Source organism: Sminthopsis crassicaudata, chromosome 3, assembly GCF_048593235.1.
Source record: "Sminthopsis crassicaudata isolate SCR6 chromosome 3, ASM4859323v1, whole genome shotgun sequence".
Classification (NCBI taxonomy): domain Eukaryota; kingdom Metazoa; phylum Chordata; class Mammalia; order Dasyuromorphia; family Dasyuridae; genus Sminthopsis; species Sminthopsis crassicaudata.
In genome coordinates this window covers 24,735,239-24,752,828 of record NC_133619.1, presented here as the reverse complement: position 1 = coordinate 24,752,828, position 17,590 = coordinate 24,735,239, and the positions used below count along the sequence as shown (strand labels likewise).

Here is a 17,590-nt window from a genome sequence, read left to right as displayed (position 1 = left end):
TATTGTATCTAATGAATTTCTAAGAAATAGTTGGAGGTACCTTATACCCTCATCCATCTCAAAACCCACCTCATCCATACAGGACACTGTCTCCTGAATGAGTCTATACTGGAGGGAAGCCATCAGGAATAAGCTAGCTGGAAGTAAATTGTGCTGAGGTTTGATACTTCCAAAGCTTTCTGGGTGTAGAAAGTTCCATTTAAATGTGATGATCCAGACTATATACTGTTGTCCTTGGAGACCTCCATAAAATAATTTTAAGCTACTAAAGGTCTTCTTTCCAAATATCCCATATTCAAGATTCCTTATATTATTATAGAGCCTGAATTAGGAGTAGTAGTCATTCTTGTGTCTGACTCTCTGTAATCCTGTATGGGAACCATCAGAGTGGTTTGCCATTTCCATGTCCCATGGATTAAAGGAAGTAGAGGTCAAGTGACTTACCCAAAATCACATAGTTTGTGAGTGAATGAGATCAGAAGGATTAGGAGTAGACCCTCCTAGATCCATAGTCCTGGTGAGACATCTAGGCACGTAGTGGTCTCTGTAGACTGATAATTAGACAGTTTATATCTTTGTAGTTTGTTATTGGAATAGGAAGGGCTGTAGGAAAAACATTCAGAGGAATATGCTGTTGGAGGAGTTATAAATTAAAAAGCCATTTTAGGGAAAAATAGTTACTGTACTAAAAAAATGTTTCTCAACTCTGCATAGTCTTTGTATTATTATCAGCAGCACCAGCAACACTACCATCACACCCACAGCCCCACCCATCCATATCCCCCACCCCTACATATAATCCTCCACCTCACTCACCTCCCCCAAACATTAAATTTCCCAATCTATGGGCTGTATCAGTCAGAATATAACCGCCCTCAGATATCACCCTCTCCTCTGCCCATGGTTGGGCACAGTTGCTGTTCCAACAGAATCCTGGGAGGGGTTTGTACCCAACAGAAACATGGACATTTCTTCAAGGGATCCCAGCCTGTGTGTCTGTGTGACTGTGAGTCCTGTTGGAGAAGGGAGTACCATGGAGAAGGGCTGGGGAATGAGCTCTGGGGACTAGCGGTCTTTGCTCTACATTCTCAAGGCTGTTACTTGGTGGGCTTCTTGCCTGCCTTGTGTTGACAGCTGTAATGGTTCTCTCTCTGATGTTGAATTCTTTCCTTGGAGGCTTTTGGAGAATTTGTGGCACTTGGAGAAAACACCTGGTCCTCTAGTTTGTTGACCTGGGACTCCTCTCCACAGGCTATGTGTCATACTACTTCTGTGCTCCCTGTGCTCACTGACCCCATGAGACCCGTGTGTGTGTACCTCACAGTGTGCATCTGACAGTTGGAGCTAGTGTTTTGCAAATTATCATTCCAGTTATATTATCAATCATTGATCAAGTCTGGCAATAAGTGCATAAGCTATAGAACCTGACATCTATCCCTGAAGATGACCTGTGGTAGAGATAGTCATGCTTTGGGGTTGTGAACTGCCAAGATGAGGGGGAGTTGGGGGAGCAGCTCCAAAGTGGGGTTCCAGCTACTTCCAAGATTGGCTCTGGAGTGCAAGCAAAGCATTCTGGTGCACACCAGAGGAGCCCCAGCAAGCACAGTGGGATTTCTGGGTAGACATGGACACATCTCTTTGAATGAGGACAGAGGGATGGTTTCCTGACACCAATGCTGGGGGAATCTGTTGTTGAGATTGTTATTTCATTGACAAACTAATGTCAGCTCTGCCTCTGGGAGAGAAGTTGTTCAGTTGTTCTGTCTCATTTGACTCTTCATTCAGTCCAAGGAGTTTTCTTAGCAAAGATACTTCAAAAGTTTGCCCTTCTCTCATGGATTAAGACAGAGGTTAAGTGCCTACGTTCCCACAGCTAGTTAAGTGTGTGAGGCTGGATTTCAACTCCGTTCTTCCTGACTCTAGGCCTGGAGCTTTATCCACTGAACCAATTAGCTGCTCCTGGAAAACACCTGAGAGATCCTTAAATCTACCTTGCCCTGATTCAAATAAGAAAACAGATGCTGAGAGACTTTAAATGACTTACTAAAAAGTCACATTGGTGTACACATGACAAACACATTTGCCATACATCTCTATTCCTTATGCCATTGGAATCATAATCTTAACAATGGAAAAACTCCCCCTACCTGTGCATAGGTATTATATATGTATAGATATTATGTACATATGTCTTACATCTGTATAGGTATTATGTGCGGGTATATATATCTACATAAGCCCACATTATATATATGCAAACATTGTACACACGTAGTCCCTCTATTACATTAGACAAGCAACTATATTCAACAGCTGACTTCTAAGGGATCTTGAAGCTCTAACTCTTTTCATGTGATGTAAACAACACATATGAGTGGAGTACTCCCAGGCATTAATATTAGATACATGTGTCACAAGTACATATATCAGCATGTGATAAATATATATGTACACAAATGTGTGTAAGACACATAACCCATGATATCAATCCATCTCTGCAGTTGCCACTCTTAGCTGAAAAAAATAGGTTTGAGGATTGCCCAGTATTTTGTGCAGGAACTAAAATTAGACTTTAACCATTGAAGAGTTAGAGCTGATAATCTGTACTTTAATGGATACTCTTTGTTTTTCTGAGAAATCTATTAACATAACAAATTCACCAACTACCCCTTAAAATAATAGGAGACATTTATGGTGTTTTATAATTTACCAAAAAAAGTCACATGCGTTAAATAGATTGTCTCCAAAACCTTTTGAAGAACATGTCATAGGTCTTATTGTTCCCACTGAAAAAATGAATTAGGACACTGTTGTTCAATGACTTTCTTATATTTATAAATTTGTGAAGTCAGAATTTCAACCTATGATCTTCCCAATTTAGGCTGATCTCACTTCAAGTACATCATATTGCTGAATTATTCACCGTCTGTTTTGAGAATGGGGAATAATAGGTAAACATAGAACAAAGGAATAGATTTGTAGAGAAGAGAGATTAAAAAGTATAGATTGTGGGAAGGCTTATGGGCTTTTAAAAATTTGTAGCTTCTTTTGAAATAAATTTGATGGGTTTTCTCATCAATAAGATCTGAGGTCTGTTTTGAGTATGTAGTGCTTTGTTTGAATGTATGAACAGTAAATTGTGTCTGGAGATCAAATGATGAATTATATAGTATCAAGGAAGATAAAAGGACTTTGATTTATTAATTGCAGTTTTATTTATATTTTTGTTTTCTTGACTAAGTACTTCTTAGTATGATGTACATTCAGGTTGCAACATTGGATCCAAGTTTTAAATCACATTTCTCTGAAGTCCTGAAAGATACTTTCCTTACTTCACCCTATTTAGTACTGACATCTTGATTAAGCACAGTGTTGAAATTAAATTAACACTGTATTTAAAAATATAGATGAATAGCATAAAGTAGAATATGAGAATTTTTGCTCTTATATTTTTAGTCATTATGAGTTTTGTAAGCCGGTTTTAGTTTATACTGTGACATATTTTGTTATTTTCTAGATATATGTATTTGTGTTGATTTATGCATACCCACATACATACAAATACCCACATACATGTATATACATATATATGTATATATATATATATGTATATATATATATATATATATATACACATATATATAGTTATACACACATATATACACACACATACACACACAGGTAGAGATTACTAACATTTTCAACAACTGTTAAATTAAGCTTTCAGCTACTGGCATAATTCAAATATTACCTGTATTGTGAATATTGTCTACATTGAGGAATTTTTTGAAATGATGACAAGAATTGTGATTAAAAGTCATTACAAGTATAAAAACTTGTTGGAGGATAGGTGATATTTAAATCTGTTAAATAGCTTTAAATTTAATTATTTCACACTTTTGGTAGTGCATTTGAATTCTCTGGATATAATTCATGTGTAAAAGAAAATGATTTATAATTTCTGCTTTTAGCTGAGCAGTAGCAATAGTGAATGTTTAACATTTAAATAAGCTCAGCATGTAAAGGAAATCTTAACAAAGGCAGTGTCCTGAAGACTGAATGGTACCCTTGGAAGTTTTGGTTTTTTTTTTTTTTTTGGGTAGGGAAAGTGAAAGTAGGGCCACTGTCTTTTGAAATTTCCTTGCAAAATTAGTTAAAAGGGGGAAAAAAAAGTTAAAATACAAGCTAATAATGTCCTACTTCACTATCTTTCTTCTATTATTAACATATATAATTACATATAGTTTACAAGATGAGTCACTTCCATTCATTTTAATCCTTTTTTCTTCAGGAATGTCCGGGAATTGCAGGTAGAGAAAGTACAGTTAGAGCTGGAAACCCAAGAGATGGAGAAGAAACTTCAACAATTACAATCAAGCATGAGCCGAGAAAAAGAAGAAAGAGAGTAGGTGGAATTCTGGAATTCTCTCAATAAGTATTTATATGCTAATGTAACTCTGACAAGATGTTTTCCTTAAGAAAATGAGTAATTTTGACTTCTCTGGTGAGCTCTGTTCCCTGAACATGCAGAAGAATAAAGATTTGATTTTATTTCTTTGTATTATATCAATTTTATATCATATTTTTTCACAGTGACTTTGACATCTCTTTTTTTTCAATAGAACAAGAGAAAATCCTTTCTAGGTACTAGCCACTGTGCTAATCCCTGGGGATCAACACAGAAAAGTAAGACAGCCCTTGTTTTCAAGGAGTTCAACATTCTAATGGAGGAGACAGAACAGAAAGGGTATTTAGTTTTATGGCATGTGGAGAGTCCATGTGAAAATTAGGGCTTGGAGGCAGAGTTCACAGATCAGATGTCAAGGCTTTCCTTGGTAACCAGCAGTGCAGCTATAATCCACCTCCACTAACAGGGGGAGTGTAATGGCATAAAGGATAAGTGAAGGAAGAGTAAGAACCCTGGTTACCTCCAGTGGGAGGTTAGGTCAGCATGTACTTGAGTCTAAGGTCTAGTACCTGGTGGTAGTAGCACTTGAATTGGAGAGGGGTAAATTTTTGACCATACCAGTTCACTTAAAATGAGAATAATTGAATAGATGGCTCAGTCCTCCTACCATTCCCAGAGAAATCTTCCATCTGCCTGGGTCATGGCCTTGCTCAAGCAATCAGTCTACCTCTCACTCAGGTTCAACTTTAAATATAACTAAAAGACAGGGGCAGTTAGGTGGCGCAGTGGATAGAGCACCAGCCTTGAATTCAGGAGGACCTGAGTTCAAATCTGATTTCAGACACTTAACACTTCCTAGATGTGTGACCCTGGGCAAGTCACTTAACCCCAGCCTCAGGAAAAATAAAATAAAATAAAAAAAATATATAACTAAAAGTCTGTTCATCCTCAAAGGACCTCATCTTCATCCTTCTACATGGTTCAGCCATCAGCCTATCTCTACCATTATTCTTTCTACAGAACCTCTGCAAAAATTTATAGAGAGACTTATAACTCTATTAAGTAAACAACAGATATTTATGAGGTGCCTTTTATGTCCAAGGCACTGGGGACGCAAAACACCAGATTAAATAATCCCTCCAAGTAATGAGCTAATAGCATCTCCTACTTTGTCTGCAATGGGTGCAGATGTTTTTTTTCCTCACTACTTTACTGAAAATACTCTCATAAGGTCACCAGTGGCATCCTTCATGTCCAGAACCAGTGGTTTATTACAAAATGGCATACTTATCTCTTAGAAACATCTTCCTCTTCTGTATCCTCCCTTCTCCGTTAGTTTCACGGACTCCATACTCTACATTCACTTTGGCTTTTTACATTCTACATTGGCTTTTTTCTATTTATAGTTTTCAAATTTCAGGATAAGTCTTTGATCCAAGAGGGTCCTGCTCTTGGCCCTTTTCTCTTTGTTCACCATTTCTTTTAATTATCTCATTACGTTATCACTTCCACACAGATAACTCCCACCAGCTGTCTTTTGAGCTTTGAACTGTTGTCACCAAATGCCTATGGGACAGCTGAATGTTGCACACTGACTCTTAATTTCATGATGACTAAACCAAATTCATCATGTGGACTGTTAAGTAGTGCAATGAATAATGCCTTAGGTCTAAAGTTAAGATGATGTTGTTTAGTTGTTTCAATTATGTTCAAATCTTCATCACTCTGTTTGGGGTTTCATTGGCAGAGATAATGCAGTGGTTTGCCATTTCCTTTTCCAGGTCATTTTGCAGATGAGAAAACTGAGGCAGATAGGATTAATGTACTTATCCAGATCATATAGCTAGTAAGTGTCTGAGGTCATGTTTGACCTCAGAATGATGGGTGTCCTGACTCCAAGCCCAACAATCCACTTAACTGCTCCCAAAGCCTCCAAACTGTTCCTTTTCTACCATAGTTTAGTCTTATCTTCTTATTTTACTGTCACTGATTGCTCCTGGGCTGCTGATTTTTCTGGATCAGTTTTGGATGTCCTCATTTTCTCTTTTCGGCTGCCAGACTCTGAAGAGGACCTGAAGTCAAATCCATCTTTAGATACTTACAAACTCAATGACCTTGGACAAGTCACTTGATTGCTGTTGACTTAAGTTTCTCATCTGTGAAATGGGTAGGATCATTGTGAGGATCAAATGAGACAGCATAGTTCTTGACATATAGTAGTTACTTCAAAAATGTGTTTTCTTTTGTCTCTAAAACAACTCCTCCCTAGGATTTAGTCCTTCTCTAAGTGGAAAGTTAATTATCTTTAACAATTCTTCTTCCATTTTCCTGCATTTTGTAGTTTATCCATCTCAAAATTCTGTCCATTCTGTCTCTGTTCTTGTTGGCACTTCTTTAGTAGAGACTTCATTATTCTTTCTAGATTATTATTATTATTTTAACTGAAGTAGGCCCACTTTTAATTTAATTTAATTTTTAAATTTTTTTATTATAGCTTTTTATTTACAAGACATATACATGGATAATTTTTCAGCATTGACCCTTGCAAAACCTGTTTAACTCTTCCCCTCTTTCCTCCTATCCTCCCCTAGATGGCAGGTAGACCAATACATGTTAAATATGTTAAAGTATATGTTAGATGCAACATATGTATACATATTTATACAGTTATCTTGATGGACAAGAAAAATCAGATTTAAAAATAACTCTTTCTAGATTATTGGCAGTGGCTTCCTAACAAGTCTTTTTAGCTCCATTCTCCTACCCCTTCAATCTGTCCTTCATACCAAATGGATAATAATTTACTTGCTTAAATCTGTTCATATCATGTCTCTGCTCCCAAAACTTCAGTGGTTTTGATTTGAAGAGCTAACTTCAAACCACCTTGTTCTTGGATGACTACGCCTATTTTTATATAGTGAATTTATTTCCTTCTTATCTATAATTCAGCCACTTGGACTACTCTCTGTCAAAATCTTGTGTCTATGATTTTGTTCCCCTTATTTACCTCTCTAGAAGAGGTATCCTTATTTTTATTTATTTCTTTTATATCATAGACCTCCTTTGCCAGTTGGCTTCATCACACTGCCATCAGAATAATGTTTTTAAATGCATGAACCTAAAATACGTAGTATTTTGTCTTCAAATGATCTTCAAATGCAATTATGAAAATATTAATTAAAAAACAGTTCCTGATCTCCAGACTGTAAAAGATCTGGCCCTTGCTTCTCTGCTTGTTAAATGTCTTTCTGACCTTTGAAACCCAATTCAAATGCTACCTCCCCCAAGAAACTTTTTTGTAATCTATTTAATGGTATCATTAGGTATTATTTTGCAATATAATTATCAGAGTAACCCATATGGGTTAAGACCAATCCAAACTTGATTGATTCCCCATCTCCTTCACAAAAAGGGCTATTTAATAAAGATTTATTTAATTGAATGAGAAGCCTTCTGTAGTATTCACAGTTACTTTAGGCACCTCTGAATATTCAGTTGAAAGCTTTTGCTCTTCATTGGTTTGGATCAAAAGATTTTACAATTCATCCTCAGGAGAATAGATTGATACATTCTCTGCTTGGAAAATTTTTCAGATGTTCCTAAAAATTGATATCATTATGCCTTCCTGAAAACTTGTTTTGCTTTTTAGTGCTGAAATGTTGCATTTTTTTTTAGAGGAAGTATTTGCTTCCCAGAATATTTATAATGTTGGATCCTAATCAGTAAATTTGGGAAACTGAATGATGATCCTCACTCAGGGTTTTCTCTAAGACACAGTGTTCTTGGGGTGGTAAAATGTTCCACAATTGAAATCCTTACCTTTATTTTGCTTGCTGTTTATACTTTAAGACAACCATTATTGAAGGGATTATGTTTTCAGAGTTATGGAGGGTATAATTACTTTAGAGATATATCATTAGTCATTTGAATTTTATAAGTCAATTCCATGCGTCAAACTCGATTTCCATTTCCTAGAAATGAGAAAATATATTTGTTTTCATTAGCAAGAGAAATGTATACATATATAGTAATTATATTGTTGTTTCTTGTGTATACAGAAGGTCAAGTGGCTATCACTGGAAATCTGGACAGGTGGGCAAATTGGGTAATCAATCACAAATGATGTCACAAAATAAAGAAAATGTTGTTAAGGTAAGAATATTTCATTTGATTTTCAGGCAGTTTCCTAAGCAACACAATTTGCGACTGTTCTGGCAGCTTGTATTCATTCACAGAGTTGAGAAATGAATGTTTTTCAAATAAGAGTATAGTGTTGTACATTGTTAGATTTCAATTGCCCCTCCTTTTATCTCAACAAACACCTTTCTTCTTTAAATAGGACTTAAATCTGTCAGCTAAGAGTTGATGATTTTTCATTTCATTTAGTCTGGGGAAGGTTCAGCACAGGAGTAAAGCAAGTGAAATCATGCTTTATTAGATGTTATATATAAAGGGCAATGCTTTTGCTGTTAGTATGACAAATGTTAAACATTTTTAACCTTCTCTTCAGGTTTAATTTTCTACATGAGTATACATTCTATTGGAACAGTATGTTTCTTTTGTATATGAAAAAAATAAAAGAAATATCTGTCTCTTTCACTCACTATTAATGTTATTTTTTAATTTATTGATCTTTTCACAACTAAGTTTAAGCAAATTCAAGATTCTCCTCCTCTCTTTCTCTTTATCTCTTAGCAGCTTACTATTCCTTCAGGCCGCAGCTTCTTCCAGCTTTTGGATAACTCTTATTTTTGGGAAGTTTACTCATATTAGGACAATGTTTCATTCACTCATATAGTAGAAAGAACTTGTAAATCTGGAAGATCTGGGATATAAAAAGCTGAACTGGATAAGTGAGCACTGGGAAAAGCAGGGAAGAGATGGGAAGTATGAGAGTGAAAGAGATTTTCACTTATTAGTAACTTGTGTCACAAGGTGTCATTCAACTACAGAAAGAAGGAGGTTGGGAGATGAGTTATAGAAGCCATTAGATTGTGAGCTCCTTGACAGTGGGGGGCTACCTTTGGCTCTTTATCAAATAGATTTATATTCCTAGCACAATAGTTTGATTAAGACCAGTTTGAAGTTTAATTAAACCCAGGATTCTTGTTGGAGGGCAGTTGGGTAGTGAGCCTGGAGTCAGGACGAGCTGATTTCAAATGTGCTCTCAGACAGTTAGTCTCTGTGTGACTTTGGGCAAAAAAGTTTGCTCATTTACAAAGTGAACTGGAGAAGGAAAAGGCAAACCACTCTAGGGTCTTTGCCAAGAAAACCCCAGTGGGGTCATGGAGAATCAGACATGATGAGCCACAATAAATTCTTGTTGCAGTGTGCCTGCGAGAGGCCCTTGCAATTGTGCCTCTGATTGTGCTGTAGTGGGGCTGGGTCAGCATTTCTAGTGGGAATGTGTTCTGGCAAGAATTATGGCCAGGCAGGTGAATACTAGTGGCACTTGCTGACTATATCTATTCAAAGAAAACACTGATGTAGAAATAGAGATTAGGCTGAAGATCAAAGTAACGTTCCTGTGGATTTCTTGAAGAAAAGCAGTCAAAATCTTCATTTTAAGTTGTTTTCTCTTCTTTTGTAGTTTGAAGAAACTCTTGATTATTCATTTATGAAGCAAATAATGAACTGTGCAATTGTAAAAACAATATATTTTATTGCTTTACTCAGTTTGTTCAAATGTTCTGACCCAGCAGTAAGATGTCCAAAGCAAATGATTCAACTACACCCCACTTAGATGTGTCTATCTATTGTGAGATGAAATAATTAAGAATTTATATCACCAGTAGTAGGTTTTAAATCAAAATGTGATTTGCAGGACTGTTTTTTTTTTTTTTTATGACTTTTTGCTTTTGTGCGATGGGTTGTTTTAATGCATGGCTAGTAAAGTTCAGGATAGCAGGAGACATTGAAGCCATATTGAGACAGGAAAGCAGCCAGTGTCATGGAGGGGCCATACTTACAATAAGAAGGGCAGACGGGGATAATGGTGAAACAGGTCAAGTCCTCTGAGATCCCAGGTGGAATTGATGCTGATTATAATTCTGCTATTGCCTCGGAGGGAATGGAACAACCTCTCTTTCCACTTCCACTTCTCAAACAGTTTGGCAGGTTTTTATAGGGTTATTACCTGTGTCCAGCAGGACACTAGGCATTGGGGGAAGGGATTTAGGAGCTTGGACCTGGGGGCTTGCTCTGAGTGATGCTAGTGGGGAAAGAGAAGTCTATTGGGAAATTGGCAGTTAGTTTATATTCATACCCTCTGCCAACAGCAAAGGCATTTGGGGCCATTACTGCTAGTCTTTCTCTGACAGGCTGACTCAAGAGTTTTTCACTGTCTCTTGGGCTTCTTTGTTAACTGGATGGGTAGGCTTCTCCTGGGGTCTTGAAATGACTTCATAAAATCTCAGAAGCCATCACTTTGGGAAGGATGAACACTGAATTTCATTTCTAAAGCAAAATTGCTGACATCATTGAGAAAAATTAGGGATATATTTGCAGCAGAAGAGACCAAAGTTGATAAATATGTAGAACCACAGGCATCTGTTATTTTTATATTTACAAGTACAAATTAAGCAACTTAGTATGCAAACTGCAAATTGATCATTAGACAAGAAATAAGTTTGTTAGCAGATTATCTCGTGTTCTTTTGTGTATTCTTCAGAAATGAATTTAAATAAGATGACTCCTTGTACAGACAGTTCAATTCAGCGAGATTATGCAATTCTCTTATTCATTAAGGTCTTGGGCTCTTTTCATCTAACAAACTCTTTAAGTTCATTTTAATATTCCTTTTTTTTAAATTTTGCTTAGCCTTAAATCTTTTTGTCAAGCAAAATGAAGAATTTGGAAAGTTGCAATAGCTAAACCTTGGAAAGACTTTTGAGATTCCAAAAAAGTGTGTTAGGAAATGTAAAAGTTTATTGTACTTAGATATGATAGACATTAAATTGATGAAGACTGATTTCTATAGTTTTACATATGTATGTATTTATATCCACACATTTATACATGTGTATATATGTATATATATATATATATATATATATATATATATATATATATATACTCACACATACATCTTTCTTAGTTATAGGTGGAATAACTATAAATCATGGTCTAACTGGAAACTTGTCATTTGAATAATAGTTAGGAGCCTATATGTACAAACATATACATACATACATTACATATACATGTATATATGTCTCTAAAAACAGAGAGACACAGATAGAGACAAGAGACAGAGACAGAGACAGAGATGGAAACAGAGAGACACAGACAATATTTAGAATAACTCATTTCAGAAAAAGCAAAATCAGAATTATGGACTTTTAGAACTGGAACAGTTCTTTGAGATCATCTAATAAAAATATTTTACAGATGAGGAACCTGAGGAAACATGACTTGCTTAATATCACACACTTAATGGTACAAATGGGACCAGAATCCAGATTTAGTGATTGATTCTTGAGTTATGGTAGCATGGAAATCAGCTAGCATTAGATTAGAAAATAGTGTACATAGAAGTTATTACATAACATTTGAATATTTACTAAAAGAAAATTTTAATAGAAGAGATTTTCTCTTTTATCTTTAGAATTCTTAATAATGATTCTTAACATTCTTTTCAAAATTTGTTTTTTAATGTATCTTTTCTTTTTAATGAAAATTGTTTAATTGTATAACATTTATTTTTATATTATTGTTTCAACATGAAAAAATTTCTATTCAAAAAAATTCCAAAATGTCGAATAGTTTTAATACTTGTTAAGTTAGTTTTTTTTTTTTTTTTTAATAAGCCCTATGTTTCTTTGATAATATGCTAATAGCACATGTTTCATTCATACAGCTATCTCCAGGAAAAGTCAAATTAAAAATCCTGAAGGATCAGGTTCCAGGTAAATAATAATTTCACTTTATTTGAACTAAAAAAAGTACAAAATATTTACTTTTTAATTTCTATATATGATTTCCTAATGCTCCTTAATAATGTCCTTAATTAGGAACAATAATAACATCTTAAAATATTTATATTTCTGAAGAAGAAATGTGTTTTAGTGGCTAATCACAAGTGTTGATTGTAGTGATTCCTTTGGCCACCTTTTGGTGGGGAGACCAAAGTCAAGTCACTTTGGGAACTTCTCAGCAATTCAAGGCACCATTCTGAGATTAAAAATTCTAAATTAGTAGATGATTTTCATCATGAAGAGATTTACCACAATAAGTATCCCTATGTGGATGTAATCATTACCTCAATCTTTCCCAGTCTCCCATATACATTTACACATTCACACCCACCCATACCCACATCCAGGGCCATCTAGCCACCCATCTACTCACTCCACATCCCACATACTCCTTGATTTTCAGCTATCCAGAAGTTAATGCTGTGTTCTATGAACCCACAGAGAGGCCATATGCTTCATTGAGAGGTGGCAAGACAAGTCAATATTTTCTGAAACTCAAATTTCCTCATCTTTAAAATGGGGATAATAATAGTCAAACTACATATTCCACAGGCTTGCTGTGAATAAAGTATATTGTAAACATTCCTGTGTGATAAAAATGTTCATTATTGTCACTATTTTGTAATCCTTTAGTCCAGTAAAATAGGTAGTGCATGTAGATGTCCTTTCATAATCCTCCTATCCTTGAATTAAGGAATGGTTTTCTTAATTGCTGTGGGTAAAGGAATCACCTTTTGATGATGAGCTTTTGAAACTCATCTAAATTGGCCTTTAGATCATGGAAATACATTCCACTTTCATGAAAAGTTTTTTCTGTTACTTGAAGGGAACATCCAGAGATTTTAAATCTATGACCGCAGTGAGGGATTGTGGGTAGAATGGAAGAAAACATATATTATTGTTCCATTTTACAGATAAAAAAGGATCATATTAGTTAAGTGGTAGGCACAAAATCACATGGCTGTTCAGAACTTGCATTGACAAGGTCACAACCTAACATTCTCTTACATGTTGCTGCAACTGGCTTTTAATGAGACTTGTAATTCCAAAATCAATCTTAAAATGGTCAGAATTGTTTAAAAAAATAACACATTTGAAATTTGAGTTCCTTCAGTTTACTTTTGAGTATTTTGTAATATATAAGATTAGAATCTGCTTAATGGTGAATGTATTGTTATTATGACTTTCTTTATAAAAGTAAGATTTTTTTCATATCAAAATTTTTGAGATTGATTTAAAAATCTTTGACAGTTGAAAGCTAATTTAAGAAACTTAAACATGTAATATTTTCTCTAATTATGGAAACTTAAAGGAGACGAATAAATCACCTTTTTTACAATGTTGAAAACCAAAAATATATTTATGAGTTTATGGAAACTCATTGGAAAACCTAGTCAGTTTTGATTTCATTTTTTTCTAAATTCTGCATATGTGTGTATATATGTGTTAACAATCATTCTTTGAAGACAATTGAGGCAAAGCTATAGCTTGCCTCTAAAAGAGATTTCTCATTTCTATCAGTTATTTTATTGTATACATGTATATTTATGCACATGCACATATTATCTTTCCACAGTTGAACATTTTATTTTGATTTAGAATAGCTGAGTTATTTTAGAAACTAAACCTGTAAAATTACAGGATAGTTTAGCATAGAGGTGATTTTGATGAAATGTCCAAAGTGAAAAAGAATCTGTGATTCAGTACATTTTTGCTCTCAGTATAGACTTATTTGATCCTTTGAATCTGTTGAGAGAATGTTTAGTTTGGGTACATAAATATATACAGATTCTTGTCGTTGGTAGGTGGAGACAAGATTAACCATAATAATACTGTATGAACTGGAGTTAAAAATAATAGTTGTTACAGAATTAGGAAAATACCAACTAATGGACTTCATCAAAAAGTGAAAAAAAAATCTCATTTACAATTATTTAACTAATTAAAATTTTCTTTCTTTTAGAAACAGTAAAACAATCACTTAACTATAAAGCAACAAATGTTTATACCCAGGAGAAAATAAAAGGAAAGGGGAAAGTTTGTGGACAGTGTGAGAACAAATTTGCATTATTAGTAAGTACCTTTCATCAGGATTCTCTCTTTGAATTTAGGATGGTAAAGCACATGTTGTAGAAGTGTTCATTTCAAAAGTGATACATACTTGAAATTAGTTAAAATGCTTCTTGCTCAAATAGTGTGATATATGTTCTTTAAGAAATGCACATTACTCTTAATGAGTCGATCTCAAATTTTGTTGCTGGAACTTCAAAATATTTCTATTTCCATTCAATATATGGCATTTAAGATTCATTTAATGAACCTTTTTCCTTTTCTTCCAGTTTTTCACGTGATAAAACTCTAACTGAGAGATTCAATGATGTGCCTGAAAATACACATGTAGCAAATGGCAAAGCTGAGATTTGAACCCCAGGTCCTTTGACCCCCATAGCCATCATTGATTCTCCTGCCTTACAGCTAAATATGCTGCTGGATATGCAATATTACAATTATGTAGTCTCCTTTCTATATTAACCTCTCAAACTTGGTTGCATTGATGAGTTTGTAGAGTGGATCTAAGAGGGCAACTACTCCCATAGGTTCAAAGGATCTTTTGTGGTCTTGTATTTCTACAACTCATATTCAAAAATGCCCACTGGTGAGCTTTATTTTAATGGTCAGCTCATTTCATTTTAGTTGTTTCACTTGGGTCTCACTCTTCATGACCCCATTTGTGATTTTCTTGGTAAAGATATTTTACCAGTTTGGCATTTTCTTCTCAAGCTTATTTTACAGCTGAGGAAACTAAGGCAAATAGGGTTAAGTGAATTATTCATGGTTATGCAGCTAGTTAAGTATCTAAGGCCATATTTGATGTCAAATCTTCTTGATTCCAGACCTGGAGTTCTATCCACTGCAGCACTTAATGTCCTAACAGTCAGTAAGGAAATATGATTAGATCAAATAAAAAGCATTTATTATATTATAGTAGGAATAGAGAATAAAAATGTTTCCCTTCCATAAACCTGGGGTGCATTTTCTCTCTACTGCATAAAATTCCCATAGCAAAAATCAAATCATTTTATGTCAACAAACATTACGTGTTTTTTATGGGTCAGACACTGTGATAAGCAATAAGATTTCAAATAGAGAAGCAAAAAGAAAGACATTCCCTGTCTTCAAAAAAACTTTTTGTTTGTCCTTTATTCTTGAATAGGACCATGGCACCAGTAAGATGATGGCATGATATGCAGTTGAATGGAATTTAAGTGAGGGAGGGCTGTGCAAAGTTATCAGTCTTACTCTGTCCTTAAGATCCATCTCTGGATACAATGGCAAGATGGAGATCAAGACAAGTTCAGATGGCTCTAGATGCAGTGAGAGACCTTGAGCTTTTTAAGCTAAGCCCATTCACAGTTTGTTTTAGGCAATGCCCATTACGATTACATAAAAATAAGACAAAGGATGGCCTCTTTTACTTAGGGAAAAAATCAGTCTGGAAGCTTCAAAGAGCTTATATTTTAATGAAGGAAGATACAACATAAAAGGAGACTAAAAAAAACTTGTAGGGACCAAGATGGAAGGAAAGGGGGCAAGGGAAGCTATAAATGGATCCATGGTGATGAAGAACAGAATATGAAGGATAGTTCCTCAAATTTATGGTTCTTCAAAATTAAGAGAAAGGAATCAGCGGGAAAGGGGACCATAGTGCTGGAGGGAGAAGGCAACTGAGGCATGGTGGTAAAACCCAGAAAGTGTAGAGGCAGTAGGCAGAAGGAGGAGAAAGTTAGAGAACATAGTGTGGAGGCACACATTTGGAGACAACCTCCGGCCAAAGGTCCCTCCAGTTGTACAGGGCTCTGGTGGCTTTTTTCTTCTCATGCTCACATTCCCCTTTGGGAGCAGGGTCTTTTCTAAGCAGTTCATCAAACTGGACTCTGTGGGTTTGTTCCTCACCAGAACACAACTCTCCACTTTTCTTGAATTCCCAAACTTCTCCACTGTCAAGTCATATTCCTCAAAGTTGATTCCTACCTCAGTTGCTTTCAGGAGTGACTCGCTTATTTTTAGAAGTCTCTGACAGTGAGACAATATTTGGCCATCCAGTATCCAGTTGCTTTCTTAATTCTATGGTAGACAACTCCTTTATGCCCCATAAAGCATTAACAAAGAGGGCAGAAATATTGTGGTACTTTATTTTAACTTATTTAAAAAAAACTTACCATTTTATTAACTTATTAAAAAAAACCTTAAAACATTACTGTTATTGTCAAGTAGCTTGTGTGGGAACTAGTTCTTTTCCTCATACAGATTCAAAAAGCTTTATTTCCTTATGCATGGAGACAGTCAATAGAAAAAGTGCTTTATTGATCTGGTTCCAGTAAATTATATAGTTCTCTTCAAATATAATATTTATTGATTGCCTATGATGTTCACAGAAGTGTTTTCCTACTTTTATGTGGAATTGGGTAAAAATAATAGTAAGAAATGGTCCCTGCCCCCAGTGAGCTTATAGTCTATTTGACAAAAAAGATAACCACATCTGAAAAGGAATGATACAAAGCTATGATTTAATGACAGATGAATGATACAAAGGGCTATAGTAATTTAAATATAGGAAGAGGGTATTGTGAACTGCATTGATTAAGGGAAACTGAAGCAGAAGGAGCCATAAATTAATCAATTAATATTAGAAGGATTAGTTAAATATGGATAGGCAGATTAGTTGAACATGAGAGAACATGGCAGAGAGAATGGAGGGGGAAAAACAGTGGCTAGCTCCTAGGGAATGATACATATTTGGTGATTATTTAATAAGGGAAAGAAAGACAACACATACATTATAGAAAAATATATATTTGGTTGTCAGTGAATAGAACATGTAGTTTCATTGAATCTATTTTTAGAGGTAGTAGGTCATATAACTAGAAAATATAATAAGCCCAGATCATGGAGGGTTTGAAATGCAGACTCAGTGAGAGTTGGACTTTGTGTTTGTAACAAGTGTAACTTTTTTGAGGAGAGAATACTAAGATGGAAATATTATGTTAAAATGATTTTCACTTTGCCTGGGTCATTTAGAGTCAGAAGAGATGAAAACAGGGAGACCATTTTAGAGGTTGTTGCATTTAGAAAATGAAGTACTTATGTTCTAAAGCTGAGTAGTGATAGTGCACATGGGCAGGAGAGATTATCTATGAAAGACATA

At 35.1% G+C, this 17,590-nt stretch overlaps 1 protein-coding gene across 1 annotated transcript in view; it reads left to right on the top strand.

Annotated features, from left to right (window-relative positions):
- ZBBX (zinc finger B-box domain containing) overlaps positions 1 to 17,590 on the top strand; it is a 112,230-nt gene that overhangs the window by 9,974 nt on the left and 84,666 nt on the right. The window contains exons 3-6 of the mRNA XM_074298133.1: positions 4,292 to 4,405; positions 8,467 to 8,560; positions 12,267 to 12,315; positions 14,348 to 14,457. Of these exons, the coding sequence (XP_074154234.1) occupies positions 4,292 to 4,405; positions 8,467 to 8,560; positions 12,267 to 12,315; positions 14,348 to 14,457 (367 nt within the window). The remainder of the gene's footprint in view (positions 1 to 4,291; positions 4,406 to 8,466; positions 8,561 to 12,266; positions 12,316 to 14,347; positions 14,458 to 17,590) is intronic.